General features: G+C 31.7%; 3 protein-coding genes across 3 annotated transcripts; 1 reads left to right on the top strand and 2 right to left on the bottom strand.

The window, feature by feature from the left end:
• Nucleotides 1-38: 38 nt before the first annotated feature.
• On the bottom strand, nt 39-6594 carry LOC126743762 (calcium load-activated calcium channel). Its single transcript, XM_050450981.1, has 3 exons — nt 6365-6594; nt 383-557; nt 39-325 (listed from the first exon to the last, which is right to left on the bottom strand). Exons 1-3 carry the CDS (start codon nt 6501-6503, stop codon nt 88-90), a joined length of 552 nt encoding a protein of 183 aa, XP_050306938.1. The 5' UTR covers nt 6504-6594; the 3' UTR covers nt 39-87.
• A 305-nt stretch (nt 6595-6899) lies between these two features.
• On the top strand, nt 6900-14430 carry LOC126743763 (thialysine N-epsilon-acetyltransferase). Its single transcript, XM_050450982.1, has 2 exons — nt 6900-7123; nt 13700-14430. Exons 1-2 carry the CDS (start codon nt 7043-7045, stop codon nt 14138-14140), a joined length of 522 nt encoding a protein of 173 aa, XP_050306939.1. The 5' UTR covers nt 6900-7042; the 3' UTR covers nt 14141-14430.
• A 69-nt stretch (nt 14431-14499) lies between these two features.
• LOC126743760 (zinc finger protein 681-like) lies at nt 14500-21396 on the bottom strand. Its single transcript, XM_050450979.1, has 3 exons — nt 20653-21396; nt 20281-20551; nt 14500-15098 (listed from the first exon to the last, which is right to left on the bottom strand). Exons 1-3 carry the CDS (start codon nt 21157-21159, stop codon nt 14632-14634), a joined length of 1245 nt encoding a protein of 414 aa, XP_050306936.1. The 5' UTR covers nt 21160-21396; the 3' UTR covers nt 14500-14631.
• Between the last annotated feature and the right edge of the window lie 1201 nt (nt 21397-22597).

The raw sequence follows: 22597 nt of genomic DNA, 5'->3' as shown, positions 1-22597 counted from the left end.
GTCTATTAAACTATCCTAACCTTTCATATAAAGCACAGTTAAAAAAAACGTTAATTTTTATTGTTCTAATCAATTCACTACACACATTTATTTAAATTGTCCTGGAGTTGGTCCGAAAATGCTGCTTCCTTGCTTAGAAGCCGCCCTCGATGGGGCAAACCCAAGCAATTTCTGAATATTTTGTCTTATGGACATGGTGCATAAAATATACAAAAATATAAATGAACACTCATAATAGTTATCACCAGGCAAGTTTCTGTGGCTCAGCCCTTGAATCCAGGTTAAAGGCAAGAATGGGAGTTTAGCAACCACTCTTCCATCAAAACTAAAAACAGTATAAATAAATAATGTATATTGTTAAATGAAGGTTTCATCATCTTACATGTTGTTAAACATGCTTAATAAAGCAGTGAATGCAAAACCAATGGCGAACATTGATTTCATTTTAACAAAGGATAGATCCCTGTTGTTGTGCTTTAGTTTATCTTCTTCCCTTTCAATCTTTTTTTTCTGTTGCCGGTCCAGAGTGTCTCCATGGATCTCCTTCTTTTTTTCAACTAAAGCAAAATTGAATTTAAAAAAAATGCATTTTTTTGCAATGACAAAAAAGTTGTGATAATTGAACATAAGCTGTTATGCGTGAATGAATATGAACTAAATATTTAAATATATAAGTACAAATTAATATATAAGTATTTGTTGAGTGTCATAAAGGTGCATTGTTCTTAAAAAAAGTTAATAATAAGTGCCTAATGAGGTATATGGAAAATCTACATGGGACATGTAAGCCAGTCTTATACAGGATGCGGCATAATTGTCTCCCTGTTTTTAAGGCTTAATAAAAGAAATGTTATTTGAAATACAAAGATTTTATTTTTTTTATTTTAAAAGTACAACTAAAACATTTTTGTCCTAAGTGGTTTTGAAGAGAATATCTGGCAAGTGCCGTCCACCATTATCGAACCACTGGTGCAAGCGACTTCTGAAGTTTCACATAACTCTTGCAAGCATTTCTTGGGGTATTCTACAAATTTCCAGGCGGATTGCATCCTTTAGTTGTCTAATAGTCGTTGGACGATGTTTGAAGACTTCAGCTTTTAGGTAACCCCACAGAAAGAAGTCGCAGGGCATTAAGTCGGGCGACCGTGCAGGCCAAGAAATATCGCCTCTCAGGGAGAGCAAACGTCCGGGGAACATTTCTCTCAATACTTGCATTGAAGCTCGAGATGTGTGAGCTGTTGCCCCATCTTGCTGAAACCAGGCATCTTGCACATTGAGTCCTGCAAAGGCTGGGGCGAAAAAATTGTGAATCATCGCTATATAGCGTTCCGAATTGACAGTAACAGCGTGATTTTCTTCTTCAAAGAAGTAAGGGCCGATTATCCCCATTTCAGACACGGCGCACTAAACTGTCACTTTCTCACTATGTAGAGGCTTCTCGTGTATCTCTCTCGGATTATCAGCGGCCCAATACCGAAAGTTTTGCTTGTTTACCCAGCCAGACAAGTAAAAATGTGCCTCGCCACTAAAAAAAACTGCGCCCTGAGGTAAATTTTGAAGCATAATTTCACATGCAGCACGTCGATTGTTCCAATCACGTTCTGATAATTCCTGTGCCAGAACCATCTTGTATGGATGAAAACGAAGATCCTTGTGAAGAATTCTTCGCACAGTGCGGTCAGATAAACGAAGGGCAGCTGCGTGTCTCCGTGCAGAACGTCTAGGTGACCGTAAAAATTAGCGTCTCACAGTCTCGATGTTTTCGGATGTTCGAGCTGTCCGTGGCCGTCCACCTCCTTTTTTGATAACAGATCCAGTTTCTCTGAAGTTCTTGACCCACAACACAATTGATTTTCGGTCCGGGACTTCTTCATTTCGCGGAATTTGGAACCTTATCCGGAACGCTCGTTGCGCAGCAATAACTGACCGATTTTCGCGGAGGTACACTTCCACGGCGAATGCGCGCTTTGCGTTCAGACTAAAATACGTTTAAACAAAACTGTTTCCCATATTGCTCTTAGTGGCGGTACCCCCACTATTCTGCGACGCCGCACGGCATTACGAGGGAAGGTTAAAAATAGGGAGACAGTTATGACGCACCCTGTATAATAGATGAATAGGCTCTAGGTTTAGAAAATGAAATACCAGATATAGAATAAGAAGTGGAATATTTCTGTGTAGTATCCATACCCATTAAACATGTTTCTACTTGGAAATAAATAGGGTGACTAAATATGGGATGCTAGGGACCAAAATTTCCCCTAACTTTAAATAACTCTGTTATTCACAAAATGAAAACTTGCATGCAATAAAGAAAATGTTAATATCAGTTCACTATTAAATAAATCTAAGATTGTTGGAAGTTGTGCTCATTTAAAATGGAACCTTCCTTTTAGTGAGCTAAAAATTAGTCATTTATAAGCAAAGTTACCCATTATAAGAGAGATTTTGCTTATTTTCTGATTTAAACTAGTTTTAAAGGATCTTGAAGAAATCATAATATCATTTTTATAATAATGTTGTTGTAGGAGAATATGGTTATTTAAACATAGAATTGGTTACTTAAACACAGTACGAAAAACCAGAGCAGATATGGCAACAAAAATTGATTTAACTATACAAGGAGCTCTAAGCTATGTATAAATCTTACAATATTTTTTACAGCAGGTAGACAAACAGTGAGAAGATTCCCAGCTTAGCAATTCCCTATTGCAATTGCTAAGTTCACCTAAAGATAAAAAATATTATGTGAACCAAAAGTTTTAAAAAGGAGCAAGATCTACACAATAACTTATGGCAAATAATTTCATAATATGCATATAGGAAATTCAAATAAATACAAATTACAATCTACTATACTATTCAATTGATTTGCTTAGCAGCATTGCTTTTTCCTAAAAATAATCTTTTACTCAGGGCTGTAGCCAGGTGAGTGCAAGGGAGGGTTGGCTACCCCTGAGCTAAGCAGAAAGCCTTTGGATAATTTTTTAAATAAATATTCATCAAATTTGAACTCTTGCTCAATGTCCTGTGATTTATATAATCCAACAAGTTCCCACTCCTATTCAAGAACTCAAAAAGACTATTATTTATTCACAGAAATAATGACTTTAATAGTTTATTTTTTGTGCAAAAGTGCCTACATGTGAGGACGGTTTTGTGATTTATTTATGGGCACAGTGCCCATTACAAAGATTCCTTATACTGTAATTAAAAAAAAAAAAAATAAAACATATAAACACTAAAACTAGTAGGTCATATTTACCCATTCCTACATCCAGTCTAATTAAAAAGTCAATAATCTTTGAAGGCCTTAAGATCTATAATCTTTTATACATTTTTATTGTTGTTTTGTCGTAATATTTTAATTGTCTGCTATTTTATTAAATTAACTTTATCTTTGATAATATATATTTACCTTATCAAAAATACAGTTTAGAATTTAATTGCCTATTTTATCTGTTCTAAATGCTTTTGGACTTATTGTTGTATTCTTGACTTTGACTAGGGGTCAAGTCAAATAGACCCATACACCCCAGACTAAGTAGGTGTACGAGGTAAACAATAAAAAGCACATAATTATTTAAAAACTCAATGGACTAATAGACTAAGTAAGTACATAAATCACACATTTCATTTTATTTGGTTGACACATGGATTGAAAATACCTACATTCATTTAATTAACTACCGCCATTGCATTATGCTGTTGCATACTTTATTAAAATGTTATTCTAGATTAAATGTGTTCACTATTCTTCCAACAATTCTGGGGAATAAGTTTGATTGTTAAGAAGTTTTTACACCACGACCTGCTCACACGTTCTATATCTAGCACTCAAAGTTTGGACATTCAGAACATTTAAAATGTCTGTAAGGCACATTCATGCACTTATAACCCACAAATCTTAACAAATCAAAACTGAGTAATTAGAATTTATGTTGAACTTATTCTGAGGAATGGCACTGCATAATATGGGGACAAGACAGCTAAACTTTAAATAGGATCTTATTAAGGAAACGTACAGGTAATTGAGGAGCAATCAGACAAAAACCGATAAATCAATTTTTTGGCTAAAACGAGTTTACCATCGAATCTTATTACATTCGGTCCGATACATCGACTGGCCATATCAGATTCAACGAAAACCCGATATATCCTATTTAAAATCGGCATCAAAGGCAACCAAATCAAGCAAAACACGTTAAATCCATGAAAAAAGATATTTTTACCCTGTTTCATGCAAAATACGATAAATCCATGTGCAGCATATTTTTATTTTTAAAAGGTAGTTTTCTATTCTTGGCGTTCTATGCAATCCATAATACGCCAAGTTTTAAGTGCAACAATGTTAAGTTAATTGATATTAAATTAATTCGCCAAAATTTTTATGATATTCCGGACTGTTCTGTTACAAAAGACGAATTAACACTGTCGCAAAAGTCATACACCAGGGAGAAGTACCCAAAGAAAAACGCGGTGGTGATAAAGTGTCGCAAAAATCAGAAGAGAAGAAAACCAAAATAAGGTAATTTATCGGTAAGCTAAAGGGGACCGAAAGTCATTACAACAGAAAGAAATCCCAAAGGATTTATTTATCATCCAATTTAAGTATTGCAAAACTACATAAGATATACAACTCAAAATATGACGAAGTGTACCAATCAAGTTTATCCATGTTTGCTAGAATCTTCTCTAGGGAATTTAACATCCGATTTTCTTCGCCTGCTGCAGATGTCTGTTCCCTTTGTGTACGCCTTAAACATAATATCAGAAAAGAAAAGGACTCTAAGAAAAAGTCCGACCTTAATAACGCCGTATTCATAAAAAAAAGAGCAAATGCTTTTTACCAATTGGCTAAAGAAAACCCAGAAAATTCTCTTAGCCTTTGCTTCGATATGCAGCAGGTGCAACCTTTACCCCGGACCTCCATTTTGGACGCCTTCTACTCACATCAAGTTAGCTATTATGTATTCTGCTGCGTTGGAATGGCTTCTAAGGATCCTACGTTCTATATCTGGACAGAAGATCAGGCTGGACAAGGTTCAGTTGAAATTGGTTCTGCACTTTTGACATACCTAGATACTCTAAACCTTGAGAATATTTTTAAGTATTAAGATTATTCTGCGACGGGTATATGTGTTATAAGTTATATGTGGGCGGCAGAATAAGAATTCCCACATCGTTCATGCCCTTTACTATTGGCTGAAAGTTAAATCTCCCCCGGGACTTAAAGAAATATGGATGACATTTCCTGTCAGAGGTCACAGTTTCCTTCCAGCCGATAGGGTCTTTGGCCGCGTGGAAAAGAGTCTGCGAAAAAATACGACAGTGGTGAAAAAAGAAGAATATTGTGAGATATATTCCCAGTTTGGTAGTGTAAAACAACTAGGAATTGATTGGAAGTTGTATAATATTAAAGAGCTGCAGGGAAGTTTGAAAAAAGTTACAGGCATCTCCAACTTTAAAAGGATACACTTATAGAAAACCAAAAAAAAGGCATAGAATATTGTAAAAGTTCAATGCCATCAAAATTACAAAGTAGTGCTTTTAAATGAAACTCCTCAACTTTTATTAAAAGCGTGAAAGACAGATCCATTTAATTTAAATGAACTTCCGCTGAGTCGTCCATTTCCTGACAAGAAGAAAAAAAGTTTAATTCATTTAATGGAACAACAGTTTTTTCTTTTTTTTTTAAATAATTTTTAGAAGATGATATAAAAAATCTACGTTTGATTAGACTTATTTTGGTTAGTACTAGGCAAGCAAAAGTAGACAAATCTGTTTCATTCAAGCAAAAACCGATAAATCCATTTTTTAAATTGCAATAACTTTTTTATAAATAAACTGAAAAACTTAAAATTTTCTATTATAAAATGTTTATTATAGCACCTACCCAAAGCAAATTTAAATTACCAAAAAAACAGTTCGGATTTAGCACCATCAGTTTTTCACGAATATCTCAAAATTGTTTTAATTGATTGCCTCTCAATTAAAATCTTTAATAATATTAATCAATAATTAATAATGTTAATAATCAGATAATTTACCTCTTTGTTTCTTTTTAAGAATCTCAACATTTTTAAGGCCTTATTGCAGCAATGTGTAATATGATTGTAGTTCTCGATTTGTAGGATTAGATATAATATATTATATATTTGCTACAATAAACTGAATACAAATTATGTTTAATCAATTATCAAAAATATTGAGCACCCCCCGATGAATGATCCTGGCTAAAGCCCTACTTTTAACTATTAAAATAAATACAGTGATAGATTGCTCACATCATATGCAAACTGAAAAAAAGCATCACACAAAACTGATATTTTAGGCATTAGAATTAAAATATAAAAGTGCTTACGTTTCTTACACTGCCGTTCTACTTCTGCTTTTAGTTTTTTATATCTTTCTGTTTTATATACTAATAACCAAGTGAGACCTTCACCCATAAAAGCTGTACAAATGGATATAAACACAATAAGCAATGTATCGGCCCACATTTTTCCAATTTTTACTAATAATTATGAATTTTTTAAAATAATTGTCTAATCTAATAAAAAAAAATTAGACATAACCTAACTTCTGAGTTTTCTGTGACGTAACAACATAACCTACGCACACGTCGCTTAAGGCCAATTTGCATGACAATCGAATTGTAGAACGGAATAATAAACATCGTTTTGCCGCCATTTTTATGCAGAAGCCAATTTATTTCGCCTTGTATTTATATTTATTTTTCATTAAGAATTCAAAAAAAAACAATTCAATTGATAACATCGCATGTTAAAATCAATAGTTTATTCGCTTAAATGCTTATCGCTTGTTGACCAATAAAACGTCCGAGTTATGTTCACGTGTCGTCAATTAAGATATCGTTGCGTAAATTTAAAATTAATTTATTTATGCTGCTCTTGTTCTCGGTAATGTAATCTTATCAGTTTAAGAATAGTCGCCAAGAATAACTGAGATTTCGTTACGGGCTTTACCATATTAGTATAATTTTTTATATATAGGGTAACTAGTTCTAATAATAAGGAAAATGATGAAACAACGAGAAATTAGTGTTACCATACGAAGGGCCAGAAGAGAAGATATGGCTCAGGTTTATAAAATGATAAGGGTAAGTTCATTAACATTGTAATTATTGTTAAATATAGAATGCGAGTATTTTATCACCATTTATTGCGATAACCATTACAACCCTTGTGGTCGTTGCGTAAAATCTTTAATTATACAGTATAATCTTTAATTAATCAGTAATTGTACAGGGTGTGTTAGAAGTTATGATAGGCTTAAGAAATTTCACGTATTATATTATGTTAAAAAGTGTTACGTTTTTTGGGTATTAAAATGATCATTTTGCTTAATGTGACTTTAATTTTTGCAATTTACATAATTAGTAAATAATACTACATATTTTCATTTTTAACCTGGAATTTTTAATTACGCTTAAACAATAAAAATGTTGGTTTAATGATAATAAGCAGTGCCGTAGGACAGGAATTTAGAACCCGCGGTCAGAGTCAGGTCAATGGGTGAATTACTTCGGTAAAAGTCCATAGAGAAGAAAATGTTGTATTCTATACTTAAAAGGGCTATATTATATGAGTAAGTCCGTTCTACCCAGTCAAAGTTTAATTTACTATAATAAACTTTCATTAATGATCTTTCGCATGAAGCTGTAGTGACTCGCAAGATAACAAATCACTTTGGAAAAAATGTAATTGTACAGACTCTAAGGTGAAATCTAAAACTAATATATTTGCAAGCACAATATTTTAAATTTGTTAATTTATTTAAACTCACTCCTATCATAGTAAAGGTTTTTTTTTGTTGTCATTTTAAATTCTAGTTCTATATCCAAATTTGCTTACTCTTTTATTAAATAATTTGTTACTACATATACAATAGAATAAGAAAAGTCGGAAGAGAGCAACTGGTACATTGTAAGTAACGTAACAGGTACTAGTTAAATAAATAAATAAACTTTTTCCTAGTTAGTAAGTGAAAGTAATAAGCATCCTCACATGTAACATTATATTCATTCAAATCACTTACCTGGGAGAAATGTTTCTGATTTTTATACATGTACAACAATAATTTAAACTCTGATCTATTACGCCAAACGAAAACATATGAGCTTAAGAGAGTGTATATATTATTATATCGTATATATTTAATAGACCTCTTCTTCTTAGATGTCTTTTAAATGTAAAAATGAAAAATAGAGGCCGAATAGTTTGTTGCACATCTCGTCAATTTGAGAAAGAAAAGATAGATGTCGGTCTCTTATGCATCCTAAAAATTTAACTGACCATTCGCATACAATTGATTTGCTTAAATTCTTGCGGCACATTTTTAGGTATATTGTAGGTAAAATTGATCAAAAAGGAGATTCAATTTCAATTATATCCAGTATCGCTACAGAATGTCCCTGCTAAAGTACATATACTCTATTAAGTTTAGGAAAAATAACATTCAAAAAAATTTACAAACTTACCTATAATTCAAAAGCAACTTTGGTCTAGTAATGATCTTGAATCGGTATAGTTTCATGATTGCCAAATTTTTGGATTAATTTTTTCATGTCTTAAAAATGTGCATAATTACGAATTTTTTATAGGAGTATTTGACATCGTTTTTTTATACACATTACAAATAATATAATTATATTAAATACATATTACAAATTAGCGATGAAAGCGATGATTTCTTAATTCGTGGGTTTTCCACAGTTCAATGGTTTAAATTGTGGAACGAAAAATAGCAAAAATTCGGATCAAAAAAGCTATTATTCCTATTCGACGTATTTGTCTACAAATATTACTTTTATATATTCAATACTCAGTACAGAGCCAGACAATTTTTTCTTGTATTTGGCACCAAGAAAACTAAATTTCTGTTTGTGCCAAAAGAGAATTGTTTACATGTAAAAAAACATAAATTCAATTTATCTCGGCCTGTAAAATCAGCTAACACAACAGCTGTATATAAGCTATTACAACAATCTAACAACTAGGTAATTAAGGTTACTATAAAAAAGTAAATAATTATTTGAGTATTAAGCAAATAACTAATATAATATAACTGATTAAATGGATCCATAATAACATTAAAATTTTTTCCAAATATCTCTTACAGTAATTATGGATAAAGGTTTTTTTATTATTTATTTTTTTACTTCACCAGGTAAAATATTAATATTATACACCTTAGGACCAACCAAACCAAGATAGTCAATTGATTTAAAATTGAAATTTCACACACCATATTTGGTATTCTTAAGTTTCGATCCACAGTTCTAGTTTAATATGAATGATCAGCATAGTTTCCTAACAAGTTTTTAATACATGAAAAAAGACAACACTTAAAACATAAATTGATCTTACAGGTAGGATTTTTTCATTAAAAAGTTTACATCTAAGATGTTCGTATATATTTTTCAAATAATATTTTTAAAATATAAATTTATTTGTAATAGTTTAAGTGTATTCTCATACTGCATATCTAAGCCAAGATATGCAGTGATAGTATGAGGTTATATGTAAAGTTTTAAGGTTTATATCTCCTCTAGTTTGGATCATGACGCTCATTTAAATATATACTAATATTGAGGGCGAAAAATGATTATTCCTGTAGCGTTCCTGTTCCTGCGCGAGAAAAACCTTCACTTCAGTATTCTAAACGAAAGTGGCAATTTATTTATGCCCCAGGGACGAAGTTAACTGCTTATAAGAATTCACCTACTGATATGGCTTAACGTAACAAAAATGAAACTTTCTGACAGAATAGTGGCATTTTCGCATTTTATTTTCCTGTCCTAGGGTCGAAAGTGATTTTTGACTCCTATTTATTGAACTAGCTAAGAACAGTCCACTGTTTACCTATTTTTGATACAAGGACGCAATTTTTTTATGATGAGCCCATCGAATACTCGACTCGATGTACCAAATTACTTGGATTCGTCGAAAAAGTACTTTTTCACATTTACAATATTTGGTATAATTTTTTTTTTACCCAGGGACCAAAGCTATTTATTCGCTTCTTTTTTGTATATTATTTAAGAGGTCATGAAAACCAAATGTCTGTTATCACAAACTTAATTAATCATTAAAAAAACAAAACTGTTAACGAACAACTTAAAGAATTAAATATAAGTTTATATATATTATGATCTTGATAAAAACTTAAACGGTGATTATAATATACTTTACTATTTCAAGGCTTTTTTATAATGAGTCGACTGCCGCTTTTACCAAATGAAATTTAATTGGTTTTAAATTGGCTACAATGATAACAAAATAAATGTTGAACATTCATTAGTCTCAAATGCGTACACACCATAAAAACAATATTTAAAGAATTTTTATCGCATCGTCATCAATATCAGGGATGATTACTTGATGATGATAATTCATTCTTTGGATTAGAAAAAAAAATTAATACATTTAAAATAACTATACAATTTATTTTTATTATTGGGTTCGTCTTAAAATTTGTCAGAAAATTGTATATCTTTTATTTACAAAACCAACAAGTTTAATGGCAAAAACGTACAACAAATCTTATTTAAAGCAAAAATTAATAATCTGAAATAATCAAATTTATTTTTGTAAATTTAAAAATAATCAACCCTTTGCTGGTATTTATACAATAATTTAAGTAAATAAATGTCACTTTTTCATTTATAATGCATAAAATAGCAAATGTGTTTCCTAACAATTCATATATTATATTGATTCTGCTAATAAAGCACTTTTTATAAGTCGACGTGCAATGTTTCTCGCTACTTAATTTTGTCCTTGACAAATATTATATAGCATTTTAAATCCCGTCGAGTCGCAGATTTTGTATTAAAATCTGATTAAGGTTTATTCAAATTTTCACCCATACATTTAATGTTTTATTCAATTCATGTGTCCTATTTATTGAGATTAATAAATAAACTTCCATAGAGCTTCGAAAACTCAGAATTCGTATTAGTTGAAACAATTAATTTTCAGGCAATTTTTGTATTCAGTTATCTCTCTTCTCCCTGGCACTAATTTCCACATAAAATTAAGGTTTTATATACAGTTAGTACCTATCCATCAAAACCCAAAAATTATTCAATTATTTCTATCTCTTATTTCAGGCAGTTATCAAAGCCGTTCTAAACCCAAAATATATTCAAAAGAGAACATTAATAATTTAATCAAACGCCTCAATATGGCTGACAAGTAATTAGGTCTATTAAACAAATATATACAAATTAACAATCCCACCACAAAATTGGTCATAGCAATAAAGAAAAGCCAACAACTATTCAGGTCAGGTCATCACTAAAATAGTGCTCAATGGTATAATAACACTTACTAACTTACATTTTTTAAAACCTCTTTGAAGTCTATTGAGGCAATGTGGGGCTACCTATATAAACAAAAGAATTTTTAACATGTTCAGTGTGTTTTTCAAAATTCATAATGGCTGTTTTCGAAATGCATAAAGAACACAATGTTTAAATCTTATACCTAACAAAAGGGGGACGACATGACTCACCCATTATATACATTTTTTGCTATGGAAAAATTGAAGTTTTTAGAGATGTCTCTCAGTGCATAGCAACCAGAAGAAACCATATTACACACCCTATTAATATGGTCTGGATACCTAAGGTCAGAATCAATTTTTATACCCAAGTATCTGTCTCAGAACTATTAAAATTATCTATCTGACATTTAAAGCACAATAAGTTAGTTTTAAAAGTGTTGAAGCAAAGGTTGTGTGCATCACACCAATCCTTAATCTTTACTATGTCAGATTCTAGGGTTACCTTAAGTTGGTCAACATTTTTTCATGCCATATTGGATAGAGTTCCAGAATTCATGGACGATCTGGAAAAATTTTATTTTTTTACGTGACAAGACGAATTACAGACGGGAGACATCTTTTCATAGCGATCGTCCATGAATTCTGGATCACTGAGTGGTATTTATACCGATTTAAAGGTCAAAAGTACCTTTTTTGACTTTTTACCGCATATCATCGTATTGCATTCTGCATCTTTTGGAAAAACTATTTTTTGGACCTGACTAGACTAATTACAGACTTCGTTTCGAGAGCCCTTTGGGACTCCACAAGAAACCTGCTGTTCATCTGAGAAACATCCATTAAAATGCACTTTCTGAACCCGACCTGAGAGACCTATGATCTAAACCAGCACGAGGAAGAACCTCTAAACCCATATTTCTACAACACTATTCTGTGATCTACACAATCAAATTCTTTGGATATGTCACAGAACACTGCTGCCAAATTTTCTAAAATTTACTGTGACGTTAAAATGAATGTTCAGAGACATTTCGCTTGAAAACATTTTATACTTTGCTATCAAACATCACAACTTTAGAAAAATCGAACTTGTGACCAAATGAAAAATAATGCAGTTTTATTTAATGATTTAATTTATTCATTTAGTTATTTATTTAATTGTAAACTGTAACATGTCATTTCCAGCCTTGAAGATCCATCCAAGTACCATGAAACAAAAATGTTTACGATTTACTGTACTGACCCATCCAATAAAGATTAAGTTTACTCACCGGGGAACCTCGGTGAATCCCCTTGATTCAGTCATGCCAACAACCATCAATATAGTTACTTTATGTTTGCTAATAATTTACATATATATATCTTCTTTCTTCGACGACTAGCTAGTGTCCCCTAAAATAGTTAAGGCTAACCCAGACGCTCCACTGCTGTTAAGCAGTGAGCATCTCAACACTCGGAAACTAAGATAACATATACCGAGATCTTAGAATCCAAATGTGTCAGTCGAGAAGACAAGTGAGGGCCCTCTATAACTCACAAGACTAACTCGAAGGAAATGCGCGCTCAGAGGGCATCCCTGTCTGTTGCAACACAATCGAGGACAATTTGGTAATACCTCGCTAAACAGCGACAAACTCTGGTATCCCATAAAACTCTAGCCATGGACTTATACAACAAAAATATAAAATATTACTCACGTGTCGACATGATTAACCTGTGCACAAAACAATCACAACCATAGAATGGTTGTGATATCCACCTAGTGGACAAACACCACTACACCTGGTCAACTATGACCAATCATACATGGCTCTTTATAAGCCGAAGTGCTAGCACTCACTGACTCTTTTACTTTCTTGGGTCTCTCTCAATCTCTGCTTATATTATTATTTATGTTTAGGGTATAGATTTTCAAGGATGTAAGATAATTCTTGGGCGGTTGAGACACTTTTAAACGAAAAACAGGGTGTTTATAAAATATACGTTTATTAAATATATTAAATTACCTTAGGATATTTTACACAGTTTTATTTGAACTCCTAAACCTGCGACACTTTCCGTTCAATTCGGCATATAGTTTCCAAAAACCAAAATTCTATATACTCTTAGTTTGAAATTTAATGTAATTGTTTAATTAAAAAAAATACTTTGATCACATTAGGATTTACATTGAATTCTACTTCAAAGCCAAATTGATCACTTTGACTTCGAAATAGAAGTGAATATACATATTTAAGGACACATATTTATAGGAAAAAAGTCTTATTTTAACTCCAACAATACGCTCTTAAAATATTTGAACCGAATTTTGTATATTATTAAGTCAAGGTCCAATCCCTGATTAGCCAAGCTTGCACACATTCCTAATTTATTCTTTATTTTTTAGGCATTGGCAGAATTCGAACGACTAGAACACACGATGACCTTGGACCTTAAAACGTTAGAAAACGACGGTTTCGATTGCGACGATCCGGCATTCACTTGCCTAGTGGCTGAACTATCTGACGGTTATATAGTGGGCTATGCCCTCTATTACACCTCATACTCAACCTGGCTAGGAAGATCCATATTCTTGGAAGATCTCTATGTACAAACCGCTTACAGAAAAAATGGAATTGGTATGCAGCTATTCCTCGCTGTAGCAAAGATAGCTCATGCAACACCAAGTAAGAGATTAGATTTCCACGTGCTATCATGGAATCCCGCGGCTGATTTCTATAAGAGGCTGGGTGCAGTCGATATGACTATTCACGAAAAATGGCATCATTTTAGGATGGATGATCGATGTTTGGATAGGCTATTCGAGCATCAGTCTTCCAGTTCTTAAGTGATTACAAGCTGAGTTCATCATCTATTTGAGTGGTGTTTCAGCACTTAGAACTGTAAGATCTTTAAGACGTACCATAAAAGACTGCAAAAGTGCTATTTTAAGCATTCAGTATTTCAAACTATATAAAGAATTGTCATTTATAATTTATTCGTAGAACTTTATATATTGCGTCCAGATTATGAACCTCTTCATTAATTTTCCATGAAAAACTACATATTATACTCATTTTGCTATTTTAAATACAGATTTTGTAAGCGATTCTGTTTTTCAATAAAATATTTAAAAGATTGAAATTTTTTGTTTTCCCAACTTAATGTTTTTAAGGATTTATGACGAGTTGTTTTGTAAAAAATCACTTCACTTGTGTTTCCTTTTATTGGATGTCTTCCTTTAATTAAAAAAAAATAAATAAAAACTTATGCATAACTATCGAAATTATCATTTGGTATCATTAAGTTAAAAAAAAACAATTATATTCTAAAATCCACTTATAAAGAGTACAAAATGTTGGGATCACTCACTACCACACTGTTGACCAACTCAGCGTCATTTTTCAACAAAGTAACCCCACCTAAAAAAGTTCCATCATCCTGTAATTGATAAATCACTGTAGCAGATTCCGTCTTGACATTGGGCATTTCATTCACAGCGGTAACTTCCTCCTCTACATAATTCTCCATCGGCTCTTCCTCAATTTCCTTATGGAGGACACGTATATGTGCTTCGAGATTATACCGTTCGCCGAATTTCTTCCCGCAAATGTCGCAAGCATAACGTTTTTCTCCGATGTGTAATGAACGCACATGACGTTTTAGGTGAGAGCTGTTAAGGAACTCACGGTGACAGAGAGTACATTTGTAGTTTCTCACACCTGCATGGATTTTCATGTGCATGTTAAAAGAGCTATGATGTATGAATTTTTTGCCGCAGTGTTCACATTGATAACGAGTTTCACCTAAAATAGGGTATAATTTTAAATAGAACATTCTGTCTGCTGAGATCTAGGCACAGTTAATGCCTGTTTTAATGAATTTATTTTACAAAAACTACTCTTCTTAAATATAGAACAGAACATCATTAAGACTTTCCAGATTTCCCTTATACCAAAGATGTAAAGAATATCTATTCTCTCTTTGATATTTAGGATGTAAAATAAAAATTTAGAGGCATTCTTAGGACATTAACATTCTTTAAGATTAAGGTTTTCTTGTGCAAGCAATATAATACATTTTATAATATACTGAATTTGCTCTTGTTATTGACAGAATTTTTAAACTACAGAGAAAAGTCATAAGTATTGTGGGAGGATTACCATCTTGCACATGTGTTTTAATTTATCACTACCTGTAATACAATATATATATTTATTTCCAACAGGCCAGAGCCTAATTGCAGGAAAATCAAAATTAGCAATGGTAAAATCTAAAACACAAAGTATTAAAAACTAAACTATGAACTAAATTATCCAATAGAGCCAGAGCTGAAATTAAATTATAAAAGGTAATACAAAGTAAAATAAAAAAAACACTAAGTGTCAATCCTCAAAATCACCTGTAAAACTAGGTGCCTCATAGAGCATTTAATAATATCACAAGTGGAAGCAAAATTGTTGAAATTTTTGCACATTTATGAATAGGATCTTTTTATTTATAATGTTAGTTCTGGCACGATAAAGACCAAAGGGAGGTAGGTGCCGGGAATTCGACCAAGAAGAGTTGAGGAATCTATGTTACTCTTGAGCAGTTTCCACAAGAATGCCAGAGACTCACTAGGAAAACAGATGATTGTGATTATAACCTCTAACTCGATAGGCATCATCCTTTCTAAATATAAAATATTTCAAAAAGCGCCTTTATTTGTATTCAAGGAAGCTAATATGACATTCGTAAGATGGATACCAAACAAGAGTATATGTCTCTTGTTCGAGCTTGCATCGAACCAAAGAGAAATAGAGCATTATAATAGAAAGTGAATTGCTAAAAACCCTGCAATTCCAAATAATAATTCCCAATAGTCTTGAGTCAAAAATAATTTCTAGATCCTTAAATAATTTCGTTCTGGATAAAGTGAAATTGGCAATGGTATCCATTTCGTCCGTCAGAAGATTTTCAGATGGTCAGCATAGGCTAGTTTGCAGCAAGAGCTACTTAAAATCAGGTCACTGATATACAGGTTAAATAGCAGTGGATATAGAGTAGTATTAGCAGTAGCTAGATTGGATCCCGGTGGAACTATTAACTTTTTTGATAAACTGACTTTTTTCATCAAGGGCACAGAAGAGAAATCAGGACAAGGTACAAAGATTGGTTATATATAATTTTTTGGTAAAGAAACCACGTTAATGTATCGATAGTTTCGATTAAACTTGAGGAAATGTAGAATTGTAAATATTATTCTCAAAGATTTTGGAAAAGTTATATAGAATGGACCTACTCATTCCTTGAAATGGTTAAAGTTACTGTATATATATAAATTTCTGCTATCTACTTTATTATATCGACTTTTTATTAAAAATAGTCTAATATGTCTATTTGAAAAACTTATTCCAATATAGCAAATGCATGTTTGCAATCTTAGATATAATACTTTAACTAGGCTACTTGACTCAATGGCCCTTTTTGGAAGATCTTATAGATGCCTGTGTTAAGCTTTATACTTTTAAAAGAAACTTTAAGAATTTACTTTTGGTGGAATTGTATAGGTGAACGAAATTGTATAAAAAAATTAAATCATATGTCATTAAAATATTTTACATTTTATAAATTTTATCTCTTCTTGTTAAGACTTGTTATTGTTAAGTGTACTTTGTCACTATTTTAGAAGGTGAAGAGTTTAAGAGTAGCTTTAGCTAATATTCGCCTTCATAGGCAATAATGGGGTATTCTATTATTACCTGAATAAAGACATGTTGAATTGAATTTTTGTATTTCTTCCAGGCAGTTGAATTGAAAGTTATTTTACACGTTTCTAGATACTTTTTAATTTTCCTTAAAGTTCTTTTAAGTTCCTTATATCAGGCAGTTGAATCAATTTTTTGTTATTTTTCAGGCATTTGAAGTCACTTTAAATTTTTCTAGATACTTGAAATAATTTTTTTTTAATTTTCTATACAATTCCTTTTATGGAAATGAATGAATATGGGTTTGCCTAGGCACCAGATATAATGTCTTGTTTTTTTTGTACAGTTAAACTATTCTTTCTTTTAAAATCATTAAAGTATTTTCTTAGTTTTTTCAGGCAAATTCAAACCATTTTAAATTTTATTCAGTCAGTTAATTTTTAATTTTTTTAGGCAACTATATAAAGAAAAAGTTTTGTTTTGTCCATGCAGTTAAATTCATTTTTTGTTTCTTCCAGGCAGTTTTGTCTTTATTCAATTTTTTTTAAATATGAACAATTTTTGGCTTCTGGATAGTAAGACATTTATTTGGTTGCCTCCAAGTTATGTTACTTTTATCTTTTTTTCAGACAATAAAACTTTTTTTGTTTTTTTTTTTTAATTTAATTGAAGATGAACAATTTTTTCTCGATTTTTTGGAAACATTTGAAATTATTTTTTAGGCTCTTATTTTTATTAATAAAATCAGAGGCTGGGATAGCTTGGATTATGAGAGGTTATGTTGAGTTGGGATCCTTCCATATACTTTTTATACCTAGTGGTATATTGTATGAATCAGATCTCAAAATGTGAGAAAATAATGAGGCTACACATCCCGGCATAAGATATTAATTTTTCAGTGTTGTGTATTGCTTGTGTACAAATAGTGAAACCTGTTTGCAATTATAATAACACTGCTATCATTTTGGCAGATATACAGTGAACTCCGGTTATAACGTACCCTCTAGGGTGAATAAAATCAGTACTTTCTAACCGGAGGTACGCTATAAAAGAAACCCATAAAAATAAATATGTAAAGATTTATTTGTTTTAATTAAAGGACTAAATTAATAAAAAATACATTCTAAGTATTAAATACAAAAAAATATATAATATTAATATGTAAAATATAACATTGAAATAGGATACATATACATATGTAATCAAAATAAATCTGTACTATTTATTAGTTACGATTTTTCAAAAAAATAACGTGTTTGCTGATTTTTTTTACACAATTTGAAATTCTCGATGTGCTTCTCAACTTTTAACGAGGCTTGTAAAATTGTATCATCAGATCCGTAATCAGTATATTGTAAGAAATTCGTAACAGTTTTAATTGCACAAAGTGCTTCACAATAACTTGGAATGGATTCGTTCACTGGTCCATCATCATCGCCGCTTTCGTTATCGGAACTTAAATCATTCCTTGAACAGTTTGATTCTATAATTTCGACAATAATGTCGTAATCCGTTAAAGTCTCCGTTGCTACCAGATTATCGTCGATGGTCGTAAAATTATCTAGTTCAGGAAGATATTTTTCTACAGTAGTTTCGTCTTGGCAGTGATTTTGCAACCAATAACTTAGCGTAATATCCCAGTCATCATCATCATCAACACTTTTATATTTCTCGTACCACTGATTCAGAGGCAAGTCATCATCTGCATCAAACTCCTCGATCGATTTCACTAGACCAACATGTCGAAAGCAGTTTTGAATCGTTTTTTGTGAAACCTCATTTCAAGATTTCGCAATTATTTTTATCGAGTCTAGAATTGTTAGATTGAACGTTTCCTCACTATCCAATGCTTGAATTAGGCGATACATAAAATATCTACGGTAATAGGTTTTCAGGCATTTTATTATGCCTCGATCCATTGGTTGTATGACAGAAGTGCAATTGGGAGGCAAAAATTCTAATCTGATATTTGTCAGATCTACATTCTTTGGATGAGCTGCACAATTGTCCACTAGAAGCAATATTTTTCTTTTTTGACGTCTGAAAAAAAATGTCTGCAGTCATCCATGCGCGTCTATTCGATTTACTATAAATAACAGGCAGGTTTTTAATATTTTTCTTGCACCTCGGTCGTTCGTATTTACAAATGACCAGAAGTTTACATTTTTCACTATTTGTCATATTTGCACAAACCCAAACGGTGTATCTTAGCTTTGATTGTTTGCCTACCACACACTTTCCTCCTCTAAATTTCAGTGTATGGTCTGGAGTCATCTTGTAAAATAGTCCGGTCTCATCCCCATTAAAAATATCTTCACAGCTGTAATTTTGTGCAATACCTTGCTATTTCTCGGTTAACCAGTTCACCACAGCTTCCCTGCTAACATCTCCTGCTTCACCGGACACTTTGCCGACATTGATGTTGTGACGAACTTTAAAACGCTCGAGCCAACCCGTAGAGCACTTAAAATCTCCACCGTGTAATCCCTTAGATAAACCTTCCGCTTTTGCTTTTAAAAGTGGTCCACTTATAGGAATATTTTCGGTTCTTCTCACCTCAAACCATCGAATAAGAGCTTGATCCACATCTGGCGGCCTCGGTGCAACGCGCGACAGAGAAACTTCTCAGTATCGATTAATGGGAATCACCCACAGAGGTGGAAAATTACTCTGCTTATAACGTACCTTTGTACGTTACAACCGGAAAATTACTGTCAATCGGGCAAAAATATTGAACGTTATAGCCGGAGTTAAAATTTTAGTTAGTACTGGATATAACCAGTAAAATGACAAGACTATTTGGGCGGGTTCCGAATTATAAGTACGTAATAACCGGAATACGTTACATCCCATGTACGTTATAGACGGAGTACACTGTATTTGGATGTTTTAAATATTTTCTCTTCTTATATATGACATGTTTGTTTCTTATTATTTATATGGGGTTTTAGAGAACAAAATCCCTTATACCATAAGAAGATTTAAACAGGAAATATCTCTTCTGATGTTATTAGTAATTGCTGCTAGATCTGTTTTGTTGAAGTTCAGGTTTTTAAAGTATCATTCATTTATGGTTCGAAAAATGTATAATCCAATTCATAATAAAAACCAATTGTGACATTTTGTATTGAAAATACCACTATGCTTTTAATTTTTAACCAGATCGCAACGTTATTCAAAATATCAATTTTAATTCTGGTTTGTACAAACAAATATTTGTATTGTATAAATAAATATGAGTTTACAAAACATTAACCAAACATGAAATTTCCTTTAAAAAACATTGGTAGGTATATACCTGTATGAATGGCCATATGCCTTTTCTTTGAAATCTTCTGATTAAACTCCTTTCCACATATTGGACATTGATAATCCTCTTCTTCTCCCTTATTCAATGTAAGTAACTTAAAGTCATCATCTGCACTGTTGTGTTTTTTCATATGATTTTCGTAACCATTTTTCGATTTAAAGTTTTGCCCACAAATTTCACATAGGGCAGATGACGGCTTGGTTTTGTTTTGCTGCTCGGCAGCATGTCTGAAAAGATCTTCTTTGATTGAATTCTGGATCTACAAAATAAGAAATATCTATTGTATTATTAATTAAGTAACAAATAATTTATTATGCGTATATTTCATTCAAGAACAAAGTTAGTTATTAGATATCTTACTCTTTCAAATGCATCATTCCCATTATCAGTAGCTGTATTTGTAAGTAAGCTATCACATAAATACTCATCAAAGTCACAAATATTGTTCATATCATAATCACTGGAAGTATGTTCTTGCTTAGGTGGCACCCTTTTTATTTTAATAGGTAGATTTTTAAGATCCACATCAGGTAATTGAATCTCTTCTTTCACATAAACTGTATTTGTCTCTGCTTCTGATGTGGTTTCGACTGAGTTGTCTGAATTACCTTCTTTAGAACAAACATATCTTTTTAAAATAGCCAAAATCTCCTTTTCTCTTTGTTGTAAAACGTCTAGTTCGTTGATTAACTTGTAGCAGTTGGCACATATATTGCAGTGTGAAAAAATTATATTTTTGTTGAACACTTCGACAAAATTCAGGAGTGGTTTATTTGACTTTTCCGCTGTGGACGTTTTTAAGTTATATTTCACTTTACTCGTAATATGTTCCTTACATAAAGTACAGGAGGATGTTGAGAGGTACATTTTAAACTAGGTACACTTATTTAGGGTTATTAATTTACAAAGTTTGGGGCATATATTTCTTATGTATATCACAAAAATTAATTCAAGTATGTCATTTTATTGAAGGTATGTTATTAAAGAGTAAAAATAATAAAGAGTTTTTTTCAATTTTACAGAATATAAAGTGATAAGGATGAATAAAAGAAACAAATAACAAAATATAAACAAACTGTTATTTTAGGTTATGTTTGATTTCACAGTGACACATGACTGCTTAAGGCAATTGTCAAAAGAGGTGAAGGCCACTATAAGTTCGCGTGTTGTTTTATAGGCAACCCACTTTACTAAATGTAGGTGTCTGTATATAGAGTGTAATTTTAGTCCGAATTGGTTGTAGGAAAACTATATTAAATCTCAAAGCAATTACATTAAAATATAGGAAAATTGCACAATATATACGTTCATTTCCTTACGCTATTTTAAAAGAAATGAGAAAAAACTCTCACAGGCTTAAGTGGAGCGTTTTTTCCTAAACTTATTTTAATACTATTGTAGCATTTCTCATTTACAAAACATTAAAATTTTAACTTTTATTATAGAAATAGTTTGAGGACTGTATTAATAGAATTTCCAACCTGGTCAAGCGCAGCGGGTTGCCTATAGACATCACCATGCTTTCTATAATTACCGCCTTTTTTTTCAAATCCATTGAGCATTGCACTTTAATTGCATAAGGCTTACGTAATCATATGATCGCCACTAATGAATTTAATCTGTTGTCAATTAGTTATCATTATCAAATAATTAATTAAGGCCCCTTAAAAACTGACCAAGCAAACTTGGTTCAAACACGGAAACAGAATTGGGCCTAACATCCGGAAACGCCGCACACGTGCATATCCTTTATATTTCTTTGTGTTCCGGATAGCCTCCCGATAAGTAATTAAGATAAGTCGATCTAATTAACATTTTAAATCAATAATTTATGTACTTTCTTTAGTCTGTGTGTGTGTGTGTGATTATCTTAAGTGTTTCATAAACATAGTTATCAACTTGTCAGCGAGGGTAGACAGGCATAAATTACAATTTTGGGTTTAGGTTTAGACTGGAATTTAAATTAAATATATGGTTAAATCTAGTAATAATTTCTCTGTTTTTAATAATTTTATTAAAAAACATATTACGTTTAAATTTTTTCTTATTTTACAAGGGTGTTTATCAATATTATATATAATTTTTTCGAGATAACATTCATTCGTCATATTTTACATATGAAAACTTTTATGTAAAATTGTTTAACCTTTTTACTCTGCCACTATAAGCCACACTAAAAAATTAAACCAAAAATAAAAGTATCAAAAACGGTAGCCAGCAATAAAAAGTCCCTACTCTGATAAATGGAAATAATTTTTTTTTAATATAAAAAATAGAGATTGAGAAAGTGATATAATTTTGGCTA

This window comes from Anthonomus grandis, chromosome 13 (assembly GCF_022605725.1).
Source record: "Anthonomus grandis grandis chromosome 13, icAntGran1.3, whole genome shotgun sequence".
NCBI classification, from domain to species: Eukaryota; Metazoa; Arthropoda; class Insecta; order Coleoptera; family Curculionidae; genus Anthonomus; species Anthonomus grandis.
This window is presented reverse-complemented; position numbering and strand designations above follow the sequence as displayed.